Here is an 18,885-nt window from a genome sequence, read left to right on the forward strand (position 1 = left end):
TGTTGTATGAATTTATTTCAATCGTGTATTACACGTATTGATTTCTTTGTCTGTTGAATCCTTTCAGATTTCTTTTTTGTATGTTTTGAAAAGGAAGTAACTCCGTTATGCCAACAGTAACAACTTGTTAGCTTTAATTATGTTTTATGAATTTATTTCAAACTTTCATCGTCAATTGATTTCTTTCAAATTTCTCCTCAACATCGTGTTTATTTTTATAAAGGGTTGTGGCATCTTTTATGTTTTGAAACGGAAGTAACTCCTTACTAACCCCATATGGTTGCTAACCCTGTATGGTAACTAACCATGTATTATTCAGGACACTCTATACGAAATATACATAGTCACCACGTGTTGTCGATTAACCAATCCTATCCCTATAAATCTATAGAATGTAAGATAATATAATATCCTTGTTCTATATATCCGGTGATTTTATTGAATCTGTTAACCATTGAAGACAATGTGATGACTTTTTGTAGGTTTGTGTTATATTTTTCACTACGTTGCTTTTTAATGATGCATACTGAGGATTCGTAAAGATTAGTGGTAAAAGGTACCTGTTTGAAGGAAAATCGTATTTACATTGATAATTGATTTCGTGGTTTTTCCAAGGTTTCCATATCAGTCTATATCAAACTTATGTCTCGTCAAAACATTAATTTGTGGTTCACCTACAAACACAAAATCAATGAAAATTGGTTTCCTAGGAATGATACTGAATCCACAGAACCATAACTCTTCTTTGAATCATATCAACTAAATCAATTTACAATGTCACATACCATTTTTTTAATCATCACCATTTTAGGTCCTAATCGACTGTTTACTGTATAAATTTCCAACACCTTTATGTAAAATACAACCGCATTTATACAAAATATAGATTTTGCCTCCATAGCTTTAGTTCCTTCTGCATGCATGATAAATCCTATAATAGCTAATATACAGTTTCCTATGTCTAGAAACTTTAACAGTCCAAACCAGTCTCTGATGGTACACTTAAGTGTTGGGGATGGAAATGCCAGAAACTGAAACAAACAGAAATCTCTTAATAACAATAAACAAAAATCTTCATAGAATATTTACTAGTTTTACAGGCTTGCATGGTACCTGCCAGTTTTTCATAGAAAACATGTATATATAATAATCTAAAATTATGCAAAAAAAATAAATGCTATACGAATGTGTAATCAACATAAATAGATTGTTTAATTTGACCAAATATCTGTGAATGACTTTAGAAGATTTGCTTTTTTTGCGGAAAATGCATTGTTACATTTTGTATAATTTATCAAAACCAGAATTTTATAATTTGTTTTCTACTTTATCTCAATTACTTTGAATTTAGACTTGGATTCTTACAATGAGGAAAGTTGTGTGATCTGAAATACTTCTTGCATTCAGTTGTCATAATCTAGCTACTATTGCTAACTAATTCAGTCGACTTTGAATTTACCTGACTTCTTACTTGATATAATTGACATCCAAAAGTGAAAACAAGTTTTATGTGGAATAACTTACTGTGTATGCATTGTCTATAATAAATGTAGATATCCAAACAATACACACGCCTTCTATACGTGTAACTTCACATATCCGAAACTCCACTAGTACAAAATATGTAAATAGCATCAGAAAAACCAAATACATCAACTGAAAAACAAACACAAAATATGTAAATAACAACTAAAACATCAAAACATTGCCGGATAATAAAAAAACATTTAATACAAAACAATCATTACATATTTCTTAATAAAAAGACATCTATATATTTCCATTACCATAATTAGTACAATTAATATATAATAGCCTCTAAAGAATTCAAGCTTATTTATTTTCATTTGAGTTACCAAGAAAGTGGCACCGAAAGTTCATTACAAGTAGTTTGGCATAAATTTCCATAAACCATAAATTTGGATTCGAGTGTTTTAGATTGAGATTATAGCTTCCGACTTATGCACTCGCTAAATTGTATCAAGTTTTTCATTTTCCCAAGTTTCAATCTCATATAAAAGAATAGGAATAAAGGCTTTATCAAACATTTTAGTTGGTATTCAATCGATAAGTGATTTAATCTGCTTAAGACGCTTATTTTCATAAATTTGCCCCTGCTTATAAACGTAACCAGACTTAGTGTTTAAAGTCAATAACAAGAAATATAGGATTAAGAGTTATAAAATTTCAATTACTGCGAATCAATTAAGATAACAGTTTGATCTCTTTTTTTCTTTTTTTTTCATAACATTGCAAGTATTTCTTTTATAATATATGAGCAGTATTTCAGCTTGGACCAGCTAGGATAGTTATTGACATCAAAAGGGATCCCTACTTATTATAAATTTTGCCTTAATAAATTATAAATGTTAATTACATGATAACAGGTCAATCAGATCATTGTTCATGATATTAAATCATTTGATTATACATATATTTTTCAACAAGATGTAATGGAATAAAGACCATATCATAGGCTTTTCACATTGAACTAGACTTTTTCCTTTTTTTTGGGGGGGGGGGGGGGTGGGGGGCTTGGAAAGGAATAGTAAGTGAGTTCTACACATGGTCGACTACGGTATGTTAGTAGAATCAAAAACATCAAATACATAAAAAAAATTACATATATCAACTAAAAACATCTGCAAAATATAAAAACAGCATAAAAACAAAAAGCATAAACCAAAATACAAATACAAAATTAGGATTAGAATCCGAATGATTCAATAAACAACTGCAAAACATCGGTAAAATATGAAAACAGCATTAGAAGCATCAAATACATCAACTGAAAAACGTATGCAAAAAAAGGTTAACAGCATAAAAAATATCAAATACATCTATGAAAAACACATACAAAATAATAAAAAACAAACAGAAATCCAACGCACTTTAATTGAAATACCAATTTCAAATATTTCAAATCCGAAAAAAACAAATGTGCTACCTGATTTTGAATAGCATATAATACCTATATATCATCCTTGTTGGAATTCTTGCACAAAAAGATGTTCTAAAAAAAATATTAAGTGTAAAAGAACTATATCCTCCTTGTATACACTGGCAACCTGTACATTAAGTTTTTTGAATGTTCTATTTGAACATATGACTAGAGGCTCTTAAGAGCATGTGTCACTCACCTTGGCCTATATGCATATTCAACAAAAGACATTCTCAAACATTGTAGATGAAATAGTAATCATGACTAAAAAATTTCTGTTATAATTTGTCATATAAGGCAAAACCCCAAAACATATGGTGAAAATCGTCATAAAGGGCTATAATTCCAATTGAAAGTTGTAGGTTTATTTCCTCTATTTGTCTCACTTGTGGATCTTATTTTAGTTTCTATCCATCTTTTATATTTTTAAGATAGAAGGTAACAAGTTCAACGCATTGATAAACAAGAGACGACTGGCAATCTTAACCTTTAAACAGACTTATTCGGAAAGGATAAAGCTACAATACTATTGTCATGATTGTCAGGTCATTAATTATTGCATGTTTTGGTTTTATTATTGATTCCTTTTTTCATGTCTTTGCATCGTTAAACACATTTAGTCTTAAACCCGTCTTTGGCATGATACGGGTTATGTTCTTCTCATATATTTTATGGTATGATACTAACCACTATCGGGAGGGATATTCTTTATAAAAATGTTAAAAGACAAGTTCGGATATGAAATTCTGTATCCTCTTTACGGTAAGTTTCTTAATTTATTTTCTAATTAAAATAATCAAATTCATTTGATGAAAGTGTTATGAACTGGCTGTTTCTGTATTGACCCTGTTTAAAATTATCTATCAGCTGTAGTGGACTTCGGATTTTCAAGTCTCAGGTTCAATACAGATAATATAGTTATCAAAGGTACCAGGATTATAATTTAGTACGCCAGACGCGCGTTTCGTCTACATCAGACTCATCAGTGATGCTCATATCGAATAACCTCGAATCAGGGCCAATACAGACACAGGCAGTTAATAACACTATCGTATTACTCAATGAAATTTCCATGCCAGGTCACCAATTAGTGTTTGTGATTGCAATGTCCAACATGTGCACCTCAGGGGAAAATGAACTTCTGTATTTAATTTATGTATGAAAGTCTAGTAACATTAGAGATTTGTAATATTGCTTCAGATAGTGCTTAATGGACCCGTTGGATTATGAAAAGTCCTATATTTGTACTAGTGGATGCATTGCTACGAATTTTGCATGTATGTATTCACGTTTATTTCATGTACTTAGAAATATTGCAAAACAACTTCAATTTCAAGGAATGTTGCAGTGATTTTATTTCGCTGGATTAAATGAAATTACGAAATACTAGTTCAATTATATGATACCTTGTTGCCTTTTGTTAGCTATTATTCGTGTGTTTCTTTGTGAATTGTGTTCTCCTATTTATTTATATTGTAGTCATGTAATGTTGTGTTGTAATTTTAATGTTATATTTCACTTGGCCATAAAAAAGGGAGGTTTGGCATGTCACAAAACCAGGTTCAACACACCATATTTTCCTTTTAAAATGTCCTGTACCAAGTCAGGAATATGGCCATTGTTATATTTTCTCTTATTTTTGAATGTGAATTCACATTACTATAAGACGTGTCACGGTACTTATCTATCCCAAATTCATGTATTTGGTTTTGATGTTATATTTGTTATTCTCATAGGATTTTGTCCAATGCTTAGTCCGTTTCTGTGTGTGTTACATTTTAATGTTGTGTCGTTGTTCTCCTCTTATATTTAATGCGTTTCCCTCAGTTTTAGTTTGTTACCCTGATTTTATTTTTTGTCCATGGATTTATGAGTTTTGAACAGCGGTATACTACTGTTGCCTTTATTTATATACCATTAATATAAACAGATGTGGTATGAGTGTTAATGAGACAACTCTCAATCAAAGTCACAATTAGTAAAAGGTAAACCAGTATATTTCAAAGAACGGCCGTTAATATGAAAACCTTGTCTCACGACAAACATCAAGCTCAAAGGGGCCTCAAAATTACTAGTGTAAAATAATTCAAATAGGAAAAACAAGTCTAATCTATATGATAAAAGAGAAACGAGAAAACTTAGAAAACTTTATCATTCTATAAACTACAACCACTGAACAATAGGTTCCTAACTTATGTCAGGTGCAAACAAATGCAGCGGGTTTGAAAGTTTTATTAGGCGTCAACCGTTACATTAAACTGAAGTAGTGATGTTTAAATTAGAACACACAGAGTCTGAATTATATGCAGATGACACAACTTTGAATATATCGTCCAAATCTATTTCAAACTTAAACTCTTATTTAAATAAAGACTTTGAAAACGTAATTGAATGGTGTGCTAAAAACAATATGATAATAAATAACAAGAAGTCCAACTGTATGCTTATGGGATCTGAGAGAAAACTTGAGAATCGTAACGATGTTTTGTGTGTATTATCGCAAAATCAAACTGCATTTGACAATGTAGAAGTGGACAAACTTCTTGGTATCCATATTGATAAAAATCTATCATGGTCAATTCACATAGATAAAGTATGTGAAATATTTTCAAGCAGATTATACCTGCTAAAAAGATTAAAACGATACTTACCTCGCAAAGGTCTTATCCTTTTTTATAACAGTTATATATTACCAATAATTGATTATTGTTGCACCAAATGGGGTTTTACCGCAAATTGCAACATTGAGCGGAATCATAAACTACAAAAACGTACTGCAAGATTAATTTTGAATAAGCCTTTTGATTATCCATCAATATCAATGTTTGAAGAACTTAATTGGATGACCATTTTAACTCGGATAAAATATTTTCAAGCCATTTTAATGTTTAAATGTATGAATGGACTAGCGCCAGATTATCTTACAAGTAAATTTACTGCGTTCAGTGATCTATATAGTTATTCTCTAAGGTGAACAACATCTGGACATCTTCATATACCAAGGCCAAAGTCTGAATACTTCAAAAAGACTTTTCAATATTCTGGTCTAATCCTTTGGAATAATTTGCCAAATGATATAAAGGATTTAAGACGTATAGAAAGCTTTATGATGAAATGTGCTAATTTCTTTATCATAAAACAAAATGAGTAGACAAACTTTTTTTAGGACATTCTTGCCATGCTATTTCTACAGTCTGTTTTCATGCTTGTGTGTATATATATTTGTAATTGTGTACATATCTATTGATTATTGTTCTATATGCATTGATTGTTATATGAATTATTCATTTAAATGTGTGAAGGCCTTGTGTGAGATTAACAATTGTATGTTAAATGAGTTACCTTCGTTAAATAAAGAATGTATTTTTATTATTACAATACAGAAAGAAACAGCAAAAAATATCAAGACTTGGTCATTGGTCATGTCTTCGTAAATATTCATCTTATTCTAAAGTTAAAGGTTAAGAGCGCTTTAAAATATGACTGGACAGCAAAGGAATCAAAACAGAAAATGAAATTTCACGACAGAGTTACAAAGACGTTATACAAGACCATTTTTGACTATGGTACAGTCAAACTTCTTAACCAAATCTTTGAAGCGTTGGAAGAAATCCTCTGACTTAATAATTTAGAAGTGATTAATATACATATGTTTGTTCATTGAAATCAAAAAACGACACAACAGACACTGGGATAGCATAACATGGTGACAAAAAACATCACTATAAAAAAAGAAAAATTAACAATTAGGAACGACTTATCGTTCCTTTTGTGTATAATATACCATGCACAATTGTAATATCTAAATCTAAGAAACCCTTTGGGTAAAAGAGGGACGAAAGATACCAGAGGGACAGTCGAAAATAAACTGACAACGCCATGGCTAAAAATGGAAAGGACAAACAGACAAACAATAGTACACATGACACAACATAGAAAACTAAAGAATAAACCCCACGAACCCCACCAAAAACTAGGGGTGATCTCAGGTGCTCCGGAAGGAAAAGCAGATCCTGCTCCACATGTGGCAACCGTCGTGTTGCTTATGAGATAACAAAACTGGTAAATAGTCTAATTTATGAAAGGGAAGGGGATTGTAGTTACGACGTAGGGAAAATTTTCGATATCATTTGTGAAACGGTTATTCCATAACGTTCAACCAACTCGTGATGGCGTCCGTAAAATTAACGAAGTAACTTTGGCAGTATATAGTGAAAATACTGCTTTCTTTTATCATGTTTATGTAATAACGTAAACTTACGGAATGGTAAGTAAACTTTACTATTGGTGAGGTAAGAAACGTCAGGAACTTATATGTAGGTGACATCTTGTTGTCTCCAAGTTTGTCTATTTCCAGTAGTGGTGTTGCTGCTATGAAGGGGAACAAACTCACCAGAAATACCTGTATAAAAATTCAGATTGATAAATAACCTTATGAAAAACCTAAAATCTAAAAAAAAAAATACTTTTTCATAGATTGATACTGTTAACATTGATATTTTTTGTGGGTTTGCTTTTCAAAGGATTCAATTTTGCACTAGGTTAAATAAGTGGATAAAACATAGGTTCCATTTTAAATTAATATAAATAAGAAAAAATATATAAGTGTGAAAAAAGGAACAGTGAGCATTAATAAAATTTCACATTCACAGTTTCAATAGTGATTTTCCTTCATCGAATGTTTGGAATCACATGTATAAGATGACATTTTATTTTGCCAGGGGTCAAGGATTTAGCAATAATAAATGCACATTAATTTCTTGAAATGACAGCATATTACAAGCCAATCACTCAGCAGATATTTTACATGATCGAGAAATAAGAGGGAAAACCTGAGTACCAATCCACATCTTTGTAATAGTAATGATGCATTGAAGCGATCCTACTTTTGTTGTTAAACATCTTGTGTATCACATTTTTCAATAAAGTGCCTTGATGGTTTATTTTCCAAAAATATTGCTCTTCTGTGAGTGAATTTTAAAATGGCTTACCTTATGCCAGGATGACCCTATTCCTCTCTTCCATGTTGAATTGATAGAATTTTGGCATACAACTGATGCCAAAAAAGTCTACAAAAATAGAAATATCAGGCACGTAAATAAGTCTCATGTGATGCCAATGGTTTATACACAGTAACTACATGAACTAAACAATAAAAAAAATGGTATCAGCAAAATCCATGGAAAGAAGTTGTCGGTGACGTAGGTTACATATTGCACTGTGTGCACAAAATAACCATCTTAATATATAGAAGAGCACAGATTGCAAGGATCCTGAATCGTTTACCTAAATATAAATTATCAACAGTGACTAGTCGCAATTTACACCACCTAAAGGTTTTTTGAATTCGGAATAATCATCTTATAATGTCCACAATTTTAACATACAGTACATAAGCACAGAGACTTATCACTATATGAACACAAACAAAGAAAAATATTAAAAATTATGAATTTACCTGTCATTTGTGAAGTGTTGTGTAGATATGAGATATACCGGGATAAAAAATTTGTAGTCTTGTTCCCTTATCATCGTTAAACGTAATATAAAGCGCTGTAGAAGCGATGATCGTTTTGTTATGCTCATAACGAACTTAAATTAAGAAAATATTATATAGACGTTCACCTTTTTGATATTATTTTTTAACATTCCTATGGTACCCCGACATAAATTTATAATATTTCATATATAAATAAAGGCAACAGTAGTATACCGATGTTCAAACTCATAAATCCATGGGCAAAAAACAAAATCGGGGTAACAAACTAAAACTGAGGGACACACATTAAATAAAAGAGGAGAACAACGACACAACACTACAATGTAACACACACAGAAACGGACCAAACAACAGACAAAATCCCACGAGAATAACAAATATAACATCATAACCAAATACATGAATTTGGAATAGACACGTACCGTGACACGTCTTATCGCAATGTGAATTTACACTAAAAAATAAGAGAAAACAAACAACGCAACGTTAAAATGTAACACATACAGAAACGAACTATAATATAACAATGGCCATATTCCTGACTTGGTACAGGACATTTTTAAAGAAAAAAATGGCGGGTTGAACCTGTTTTTGTGGCATGCCAAACCTCCCATTTTAAAGCCATGTGAAATATAACATTAAGATGACAACTCAACACTACAGGACTACAATATAAATAAATTGGAGAATACAATTGACAAAGAAACACACGAACCACAGCCAATAAAAGGCAACAAATTGAAAATTTTAATACGCCAGAAGTGCATTTTATCCACACAGGATCTACTAGTGATGCCCAGATACAAAAGTTTGAAAGCCGAAACAAGCACAAAGTCGAACAGAATCGATGACTAAAAGATAAAAAAAGTTGTGCCAAAAACGGCCAGGGTTTTCTGTTAGTTACCAGAACATCCTTATCATTTAGAATAATTTATACTTTTGCAAACAGTAAATTTATAAAATTAATAAACAAAAGCTGTACATGATAGAACTGAAATATTAACTAATTATTAATCTTATGTGTTGAAAATAGAGACCCACCCTTCCCCCCTTTGCCAATGGTGATAAACACTGCCTCTTTTCAGCCTCCCTGCCAACGCTTGATATGGTATGACTTATATAACGTCCCAAATCAAGTTTGGATACACCCGAAGGATTCAGCGGCCGAATAGAACATAAGGCAGTGTTGGTTATATATTTAAACAAAGACAGGTTTGGGAAAACTAACCACAGTTTATTAAGTATGCATGTAATTATTTCAATTATACAATAATTGAACATAATGCTAAATGAATTAAGGCAAATACAAAATGTAAGTAATGCATGAATACAAAAGATAAATGATGTGTAATAAAAACTGTGGTTCTCAAACATCGAGACTAAACTACACATGAAAATACAATGAATACAATATACATGGTAAACAGTACAAAAAAAATAATAGAATAAACCAAACATGACAATACAAACTTAAAAGACAGTTCATGAACTGATTTTCATGACATATATATACATGAATGAGGGTCGGGAGGGTGGGAATAAAAATCTTTAGCCTTAGTTTAAACAAGGTGTTCGCTGCTGCAAGTTATTATTTTGAATGCTGAAACTGCCGATGATGCCAGACGATGATAATTTACTTAAATCTGATTGGCTAATTAATGAGGCGGGAAATATGAATACTAGCTCTTGATTGGTTGATATGAAATGCCAGACATATCAAGGGTACCTATGCTGCATCCTGATTGGTCAATATGAATAACGTTATGATATAGAGGCGCAGGAGATATAAACAATGTACATAGTTACCAGATAAGATTGCAATGCAATCACTGCCCTGCGATTTCAACCATGATTAATAATATATTTAAATAAAATATTCACATTAATCTTATGTTATGAAAATAGAGACCCACCCTTCCCCCCTTTGCCAATGGTGATAAACACTGCCTCTTTTCAGCCTCCCTGCCAACGCTTGATATGGTATGACTTATATAACGTCCCAAATCAAGTTTGGATACACCCGAAGGATTCAGCGGCCGAATAGAACATAAGGCAGTGTTGGTTATATATTTAAACAAAGACAGGTTTGGGAAAACTAACCACAGTTTATTAAGTATGCATGTAATTATTTCAATTATACAATAATTGAACATAATGCTAAATGAATTAAGGAAAATACAAAATGTAAGTAATGCATGAATACAAAAGATAAATGATGTGTAATAAAAACTGTGGTTCTCCAAAAAGAAATCCAAACCTGTATTTAGAGGTAGGGGAATAGTGTATAAATATTTGTACTCAGAAAAATAAAACTAAGATTACAATGATATTGAAAAATTTATGATTAGAAAACCATTTTATACCATTTTTGGAAGTGCTTTTGCAAAGACATTCATGACAGTCTGTCGATGAGTGAAAGAAGGATCTAAATAATTTTTGTATGCATCACTCTTCCAATCCCCCTGTGTCTGAATAATTTCAGAAGGAACGCCACATTCTAATGCAAATGTTGCCCCGCCTCTACGAAAACTGTGCCCAGAGTACTTAGAACTATCATATCCTAGAGATTTTAAAGACTGTTTTAATCTGGCTAAAAACCCATTATATGTAAGGGGCATTAACTTGGACTTGGAGGAAAACATAAAAGCTGACACCAAATTATGAGAGGAAGGGCATATATCAAATGATAGTTTCAAAGCTTGACAGGGACAGAAGGGGGAACCTGGAATTATAGGTAAAGGTACTTCTAGAGCTCTTTCCCTATTTTGTATGGTTTTTGTTTTCCTGAGTGTTAAAGTGGCCCCCTCCTTCCAAAACTTAACCGATGCCCTGTTTAAATGCCGATCAGGATTAAATTCCTGTAAAGATGGTGTAAAAAGGTTTGATTTCCTGAAAAAGGAAAAAAATGCTACTAAGCAAGCTGCCCAAAAAGTTATATCCAAACTTTCATTTAAGTCTATAGTTGTAAAAATGCCAGACAGTATTTTAGGAGTTATTGGTAATTTTGGGCGTTTTTCAGCCCCTAGAACTCTTTTAACCCCTTTTAAGACACCTTTGACAAAATGTGTATCAATAGGGTAAGGCAACTCAGCCTCTTCATGCAGGAGGCGCACAATATTTAAATAATTGACAACTGAGTTATAACAAAGCCTTTGTGTAAGAAAAACAATATATCTGGCCAAATTATCCTTGCTAATTGGGACCATAGGAATTAGTAAACCTCTGCAAAAGGATTCATAACTTCTAAAATACAACATATATGTCTTTTTCGTTGAGTCTGCAAACATCCTGCTTTGGAAAAACAAAACTAGGCTATCCAACTCCTGCACCTTCCCTGCACTTGGAATGCCTACATAAAAGATAGGATAGGGCTTGGTTAGACATATGGGATTCCAAATGCCTTAAAAACAGTGGTTTGGGAAGATAAAAATTCATAAATTGGTAAAACGCATTTGGCTCATGTAACCTAGATATGAAGTCTGCTATAATATTTACTTTCCCTGGAACATGGACAGCTGTTATGTGAAAATTATATGTTGCAGAGAGCCAAAACAAGTCCCTAAGGTAAGACATCAAAATTTTGCTGCGTGAAGTGCACTTATTCAAGCATGCAACAGTGGTCATATTGTCTGAGAATATAACGACTCTTTTATTTTCCCAATATTTCCCCCATCTTTGCGCTGCCAAGACTACTGCAAGAGCCTCAAGCTCATTGATATGGAGATTTTTTACTACAGGGAAGTCATTTTCCCAATTCGTATAAAACCAGTCACATCCAAAGAAACCCCCTCCCCCCTGCTTACATGCATCTGTGTATACTGATGACAAGGGGATCTTTCCTAAAATGAGGGACTTTCCATTAAAAGTCTCTAAGAATTTTTTCCACCATTCAATATCATGCCGTATTTCGCCATGGAGGATTGCCTTATGCCAATCATGCTTTAAAGGGGTAATTGCGTCAATAATTCTGCGAAGGAATACTCTCCCGCCATGAACCACTGCTGATGCCCAATTAAGTTTGCCTGCTATAGATTGCAATTGCTTTTTTGATGCTCTTTTACGCTTACTAAATTCTGCCAATTCATGCTTAAGTAGGGAAAGCTTTTCCCCTGGAAGCCTTAACTCCATTGCAGTAGAGTCAATTTCTATGCCTAAGAAAGTCAATTTAGTGGTGGGGTCAACCACTTTTGACCAATTTATCATAAATCCCAACTTGCGAAGAAGTGCGAGCAAAATGTTTAATGCTTGGATGCAACGCTGCTTCGTTGTTTCACAAATAAAAAAATCATCTAAGTATGCGATGATAGTAGAACCTCTGCGTGACATCATACGACGGACAGCTTGGGATAGCCTATGAAAAATATGGGGTGCTAATTTTGATCCAAATGGGAGCTTTGTATCATAAAAAGTATAATCTGTTCAATCAGGGAAGGTCCATTTTAAACCAGTTACTTCTTGACTTTGTGAGCTAAGGTTCACAGATCTATAAGCGGTTTTCAAATCTACTTTAGCCATATAACAGTTTGGAGAAACTAATTTTGATGCTTCATCTAAAGTTTGAAATCTTTGTTTTTCTATTTCACCAACAAAGGAGTTTACTGCAGACCCCTCTGGTCTACTACAGTCATGAATAATACGGACGCCCCCGTCTGGTTTAGGTATAACTGCTAATGGACTTATAATGCGGGGAGTTTTTTCAGCAAAAACATAGTTGCCACGTTCTATTTCATTTAGAATTTGCAAAAGAGCTTTTTCGTACAGGGGGTTGTTAGGTGAAGCGGATGGGTGGTTTTTACCAACTATTCCTGATGGTAACTCATTAGCTGCTGAGGTCACAATGTCAAACCCAAATTCTATACCATGAAGTAAGTATTCTTTGTCAAAGTCATACTTTAGTTCAGTAACCCAAGCATCAAGGTGAAGGTCACGCAGAGGTTTTACTGGGCCTAACCGTTTTTTTTTGGAAAGCTAGACTGATGCCCAGAGCCAGAGTGTCTTTGTCCACAGCCTGGGACATTACACACATGTTCAAATTTGCACCCACTAAGTGAACAACCTAGCCTGGAGTTGAATTTTTTACAGATTTCTTTCCCACCAGCTGTGTGAGAGGAAAATGGTTTAAAACCCTTAGATGTAGAAACTGGAGGTTTAGAAAACTTGTTTGAGTTACTACCCTTTGATTTTAAAAACACAGTTTGAATATGTGGTACATCAGTTCCCCATCTAAACTTATGTAAATTCTGCAACCTGCGATACTCTCTATCATAAAAGAAAACTGATGTTACATCATGCGAAAGAAACAATTGGTATGTACGAGTTGCATATGATAAATAGTCCAGAATGTTATTCTGGACTAGATGACCCTCTTCTAATAACTTATATAAAATTGCCAAGTTTGCCATTGACCATTGGCTTACATTTAAAGACTCTAGCTTAGGTTTAGAAGGTCCAGATTTTAAAATTAACTGACCTGAACCCGATTCTGATACAATCCTTTCATCGTTATCCCCAATGTTAACCCCTGATAACATGACAAAATCTACAATGTCTAAATAATTAGAGTTAGTTTTGTTATTTCCTAACGATTTAATAAATATTTGTGGGTCCTGCCAGGACTGAATGTTATTAAAACAAGCACTACCTTGATTTATGACACCAGATGCTGATTGCTGCTGTTGTAATTGATTTAAAACATTGCCAACACACGTGTCTGTCAATCCGGATGTTGGATTGTTTTTGTTATTGTTGCCGCCATCTTGAATGTCTGTCACTTCCGGTGCGCACGCATCTTCTGTAGTCGGACATGCCGGAAGTCCACCATTACTGCTTTTTGGCGCGTTTTCAGTTTCTGCTTTAAATGACTGCCTTATGCTCTTCAGGAGTAGTTTCTGTTGTCCAATCGGTATTTTGGTCTTCTGAAGATCTTCGCCTTCTAAAAGCGCCAAAGCTTCCATTGAGTCAAATCCTAGGCTTATTACTGCATTTGCCGTGGCCTCGCTATGCTTTTTCGCATCTGCCCAAGTTAGAACCCGTTCCACGTCTGTCATGGTCTTGGAGCTTGAACCTTCCAAAGTCATCTTGCTAACTGATTGCACGTTATCACAGCAAAGTTAATGTTAATATTTCCAATCATTGGTTACTGCACCAAAACATGATTTCCCGGTCTGCTTCCGAAGTTACGCTAATATGGTATAACTTGTGATGTCTAGAACGTTCCAGCTTAGTGCTCTTCAACTTTAAAAGTTCTGGTTTGCACATGCAATACGATTCTGCGAATAAATCACCGTTTCATCGGTATTAATTACGCTGTACCACGCGAGTTTATATCTTGAATTCCATGGATTTATCACCGAATTCCTGAAGTTTTCACAGATGAAATCAAACTTTCGTTAATAGTATCGTAAATTCATCTCATAGTACTGTAAATGTAAGATTTCCATCGTACTGTATAGAACGTCCACTTTCGATTGTTAAACTTATAATTAATAAGTATGAGAATAAAAATCTTTAGCCTTAGTTTAAACAAGGTGTTCGCTGCTGCAAGTTATTATTTTGAATGCTGAAACTGCCGATGATGACAGACGATGATAATTTACTTAAATCTGATTGGCTAATTAATGAGGCGGGAAATATGAATACTAGCTCTTGATTGGTTGATATGAAATGCCAGACATATCAAGGGTACCTATGCTGCATCCTGATTGGTCAATATGAATAACGTTATGATATAGAGGCGCAGGAGATATAAACAATGTACATAGTTACCAGATAAGATTGCAATGCAATCACTGCCCTGCGATTTCAACCATGATTAATAATATATTTAAATAAAATATTCACACAGGAAACAACTGAAATACATTACATAACCAGACATTTGCAACACAATATGTAGACACATCCGAATATGTTTAAACCTCAACGCCAAGTGACGTCATATTTGAAATTGTAAAAAATGACAAAAAATGATGACGTCATTTGAATTTGTAAAACAGATCATCAGAAAATGAAAAATGACGTCATTTGAATGAATAAGATAGAACTAGGACTGACCCAAGATTACATTTGAACTAAATACTGATATTGCACTTATTAACAATGGATATTTCAATATTTATTAATAGCAAACTAAGGCAGCAAAACGAGCTACAAGTGGATCGAATCATAATATTTTTATTGTGAAATATTTTTGTAGATGGATATGTTAATCTGAAAGTGTTTGGGAGAGAAAAAACTGCATTTAATGATTTGGTGCGTCACTTCATCGGACTCACATCATCGGAACCACTTTAATTCTATTATTTGAAACCTCTCTTTGTAAAAAAGAAACTTGATTTATATTATTTACGGATGTAAAAAATATCCAAAAACTATGTAAGGTAAAAATTGCCTTATTGGAATGGAACAAATAACATGACAAAATAAGACTGAATATTATTTTGAATCTTTGTGCATGGACTAATGATGCGTCTGTTTTTTTAAGTCATAAAAAAGACTTCATTTAAGCAAAATACCGATGTTGATCTCAATATTAGAATAAATAATAAATACTGTACAAGCTTTTTTTGGTTTTGTTTTTGTTGATATGTCTTTTGATTGGGTTTAGCCATTTCAATTGATATTTTATAGTCTTTCTATGTTGTGATGTTACACTATTGTTGCAGGTAAGGGTGAAGTTTGGAACCTATTTAAACGTTCAAACCCCTTTTCCTGTTTCAATGTTTTATACTAGTCATTTTGGAGCCCTGTATAGCTTTCATGTTCGGTGTGAGCTAAGGCTCCGTATTGAATACCGTACGTTGACGTATAAAGGTTTACGTTTACAAATTTTAACTTGGATTGAGAGTTATCTCAGTGGCATTCATACCATATCTTCTTATATCTATAATTTGATATCAAAGTTTTTCATTTAAATCCCTATTCCTATTTATATTGATAATTAAAGAACCTCAGTGAGCACGCTCACATACCCCACGTCCCCACATTGTCATTGGAGAAATTAAATAAGTATAAGAAAAAAAAATTGTATAAGAAAAAATATAATAATTTCCTGTCAATATACACATCTACATAGAATGTCCTTATTATCTACAAAATTTCATGTAATTCTGTTGTGTGTTTTCAGAGGAGTTGAGATGACAAACTGTTGCAGAAGTACATTGAAGCAAATAAGTTCAAAGGGGCGTAACTCCTAGAAATAAAATTGAATCGTAATTTCCCGTCGATATGCACAACTACATAGTATGTCCTTATTATCTGAAAAGGTTTCATGAAATTCTGTTGTGTAGTTTCACAGGAGTTGCGATGACAAACTGTTGCAGTAGTACATTGAAGCAAATAAGTTCAAAGGGGCGTAACTCCTAGAAATAAAATTGAATCGTAATTTCCCGTCGAAATGCACAACTACATAATATGTCCTTTTCATATAAAAAGATTTCGTGAAATTCTGTTGTGTGGTTTGAGAGGAGTTGCGATGACAAACTGTTGCAGTAGTACATTCAGTTAATAAGTTCAAAGGGGCGTAACTCCTAGAAAAAAGATTGAATCGCAATTTCCCGTCGATATGCACAACTACATAGTATGTCCTTATTATCTGAAAAGGTTTCGTGAAATTCTGTTGTGTGGTTTGAGAGGAGTTGCGATGACAAACTGTTGCAGTAGTACATTAAAGTAAATAAGTTCAAAGGGACGTAACTCCTAGAAAAAAAATTGAATCGCAATTTCCCGTCGATATGCACAACTACATAGTTTGTCCTTATTATCTGAAAAGGTTTCGTGAAATTCTGTTGTGTGATTTGAGAGGAGTTGCGATGACAAGAAACAGGACTGACGGACGGACTGACGGACGGACGGACGGACGGGTCAAAAACATTATACCCTCCGCAACTTCGTTGCGTGGGGTATAATAATAGAATATTTACTAGAAACAGTAACAAACACTGCAATATGTGGAGCAGGATCTGCATAACATAACAAATTACCTGAGAACCACCCCTGTTTTTATGGGCTATTTTATCTCTTTCCTTTGTTTTGTACGATTGTTGTGTCAGAAAAAAAATGTCACTAGGGGCAGAACGCCATTGATGATGAATAATGTTGGAAGAGAGTAAAAGTTCTATGAATAACACATGTTGCACCTAGATGTTAATGTGTTATTGGTAACCATTAAGTCTGTTCCCATGCGATTTCTTTATGGACTATATGTGTTTAATAGAATGTTTGTTTTGTTGTTTTTTGCCATGGCATTGTCAGTTTGTCTTTGACTTCTGATTTTTGTTCTCCTTTTAATATACTTGGCCCGTCTGTTATCTATATGATATTTACCTTTTTGCAACCTTGTAGTATTGAACTTTGATCATATAATTATTCACAATTATACAAGTTAGATACTTAATAATATTTCTTTACCTGATTGTCGGCAGAAGCTGCCATCTGCATACTTGTCATATTACTCCATGTAGGGGATCTCCTTTCAGCAATCATCATTGCTGTAGTAGGATCTCTAGTATGACATTCGTCTAGAACGTCTGAAGCTAATTCATCAAACTCTCTGTAAGATAAAACAATCAATGTCCCCTGCGTTGCACATATTTCCGATTTCCAAGAGATATAAGTTTTTTTTAACGAAGTTGATTGTCAACCTTTACAAAATTTGTCTGCGATATTACTGATTTTAACCCATAAAATAAGTTTCATAACAAAAACTGGAAATAAGTATTCCCTTGAGAGCACTAACGACGCCATTTCCATAAATTTGATGTTTCCTAGGTTCATTTAAAATAAAATTGATCGTCCACCATTATAAAACTTAACTTAGATATTACTGATATTAACCTAAAGAATAAGTGTCATTAAAATCTGGCATTAATTGTACCTGTGAGAACAGACAAATGGACGGACGGAGAAAAGGACGGACAAACATACACACGGACGGAGAGATAACGGTATTTCCATGTCCAATGTGTCGCACAACGACGGGGACCAAAATAAAAATAGGTATTCATAGTTGACACAGATTATAGATAACATAAAAAAAAAGCAAGAAATCATTGACGAGGATATTTTTATACATTGCTTGCTGTAAAAAAAACCAGATAAGGGTAAAGTTTCATTAAATGAACACATACAACTTGAATATATACTTCATTTTCAAAACATCAAGAAAAGAATCAATGTCAAACAGAATCTAACTAGGCTTTTTATTCGAAAAATCAAGATCTTACATAAGATGTGCCTCTTAATTCTATAAAAGAATACCGCCCTCAAAAGATGACACCTTTTTCTAGAAATAGAAACAACTTCCTCCAAATATGACCAACAACTTTATCACTCGAAACCTGAACAATTATTATTCGAGAAGACAGACATTCCTTGAAGCCTTAACAATTTTTCTTTAAACAATATTTCCAAAGAAAATGTATTTGTAGACTTACATTGTAAAACT

General features: G+C 33.3%; 1 protein-coding gene and 1 pseudogene across 2 annotated transcripts in view; both read right to left on the reverse strand.

Annotated features, from left to right (window-relative positions):
• Positions 1-18,885, reverse strand: part of LOC143075629 (transient receptor potential cation channel subfamily M member 8-like) — a 76,115-nt gene that overhangs the window by 15,934 nt on the left and 41,296 nt on the right. For both annotated transcript variants that reach the window (XM_076251116.1, XM_076251117.1), the window contains exons 16-20: positions 17,850-17,991; positions 7,933-8,010; positions 7,203-7,343; positions 1,525-1,656; positions 786-1,031 (exon numbers count right to left, since the gene is read on the reverse strand). In XM_076251116.1, coding sequence (XP_076107231.1) covers positions 786-1,031; positions 1,525-1,656; positions 7,203-7,343; positions 7,933-8,010; positions 17,850-17,991 — 739 coding nt within the window. The remainder of the gene's footprint in view (positions 1-785; positions 1,032-1,524; positions 1,657-7,202; positions 7,344-7,932; positions 8,011-17,849; positions 17,992-18,885) is intronic.
• On the reverse strand, positions 11,618-12,956 carry LOC143075628 (uncharacterized; annotated as a pseudogene).

Source organism: Mytilus galloprovincialis, chromosome 5 (genome assembly GCF_965363235.1).
Source record: "Mytilus galloprovincialis chromosome 5, xbMytGall1.hap1.1, whole genome shotgun sequence".
Lineage (NCBI taxonomy): Eukaryota > Metazoa > Mollusca > Bivalvia > Mytilida > Mytilidae > Mytilus > Mytilus galloprovincialis.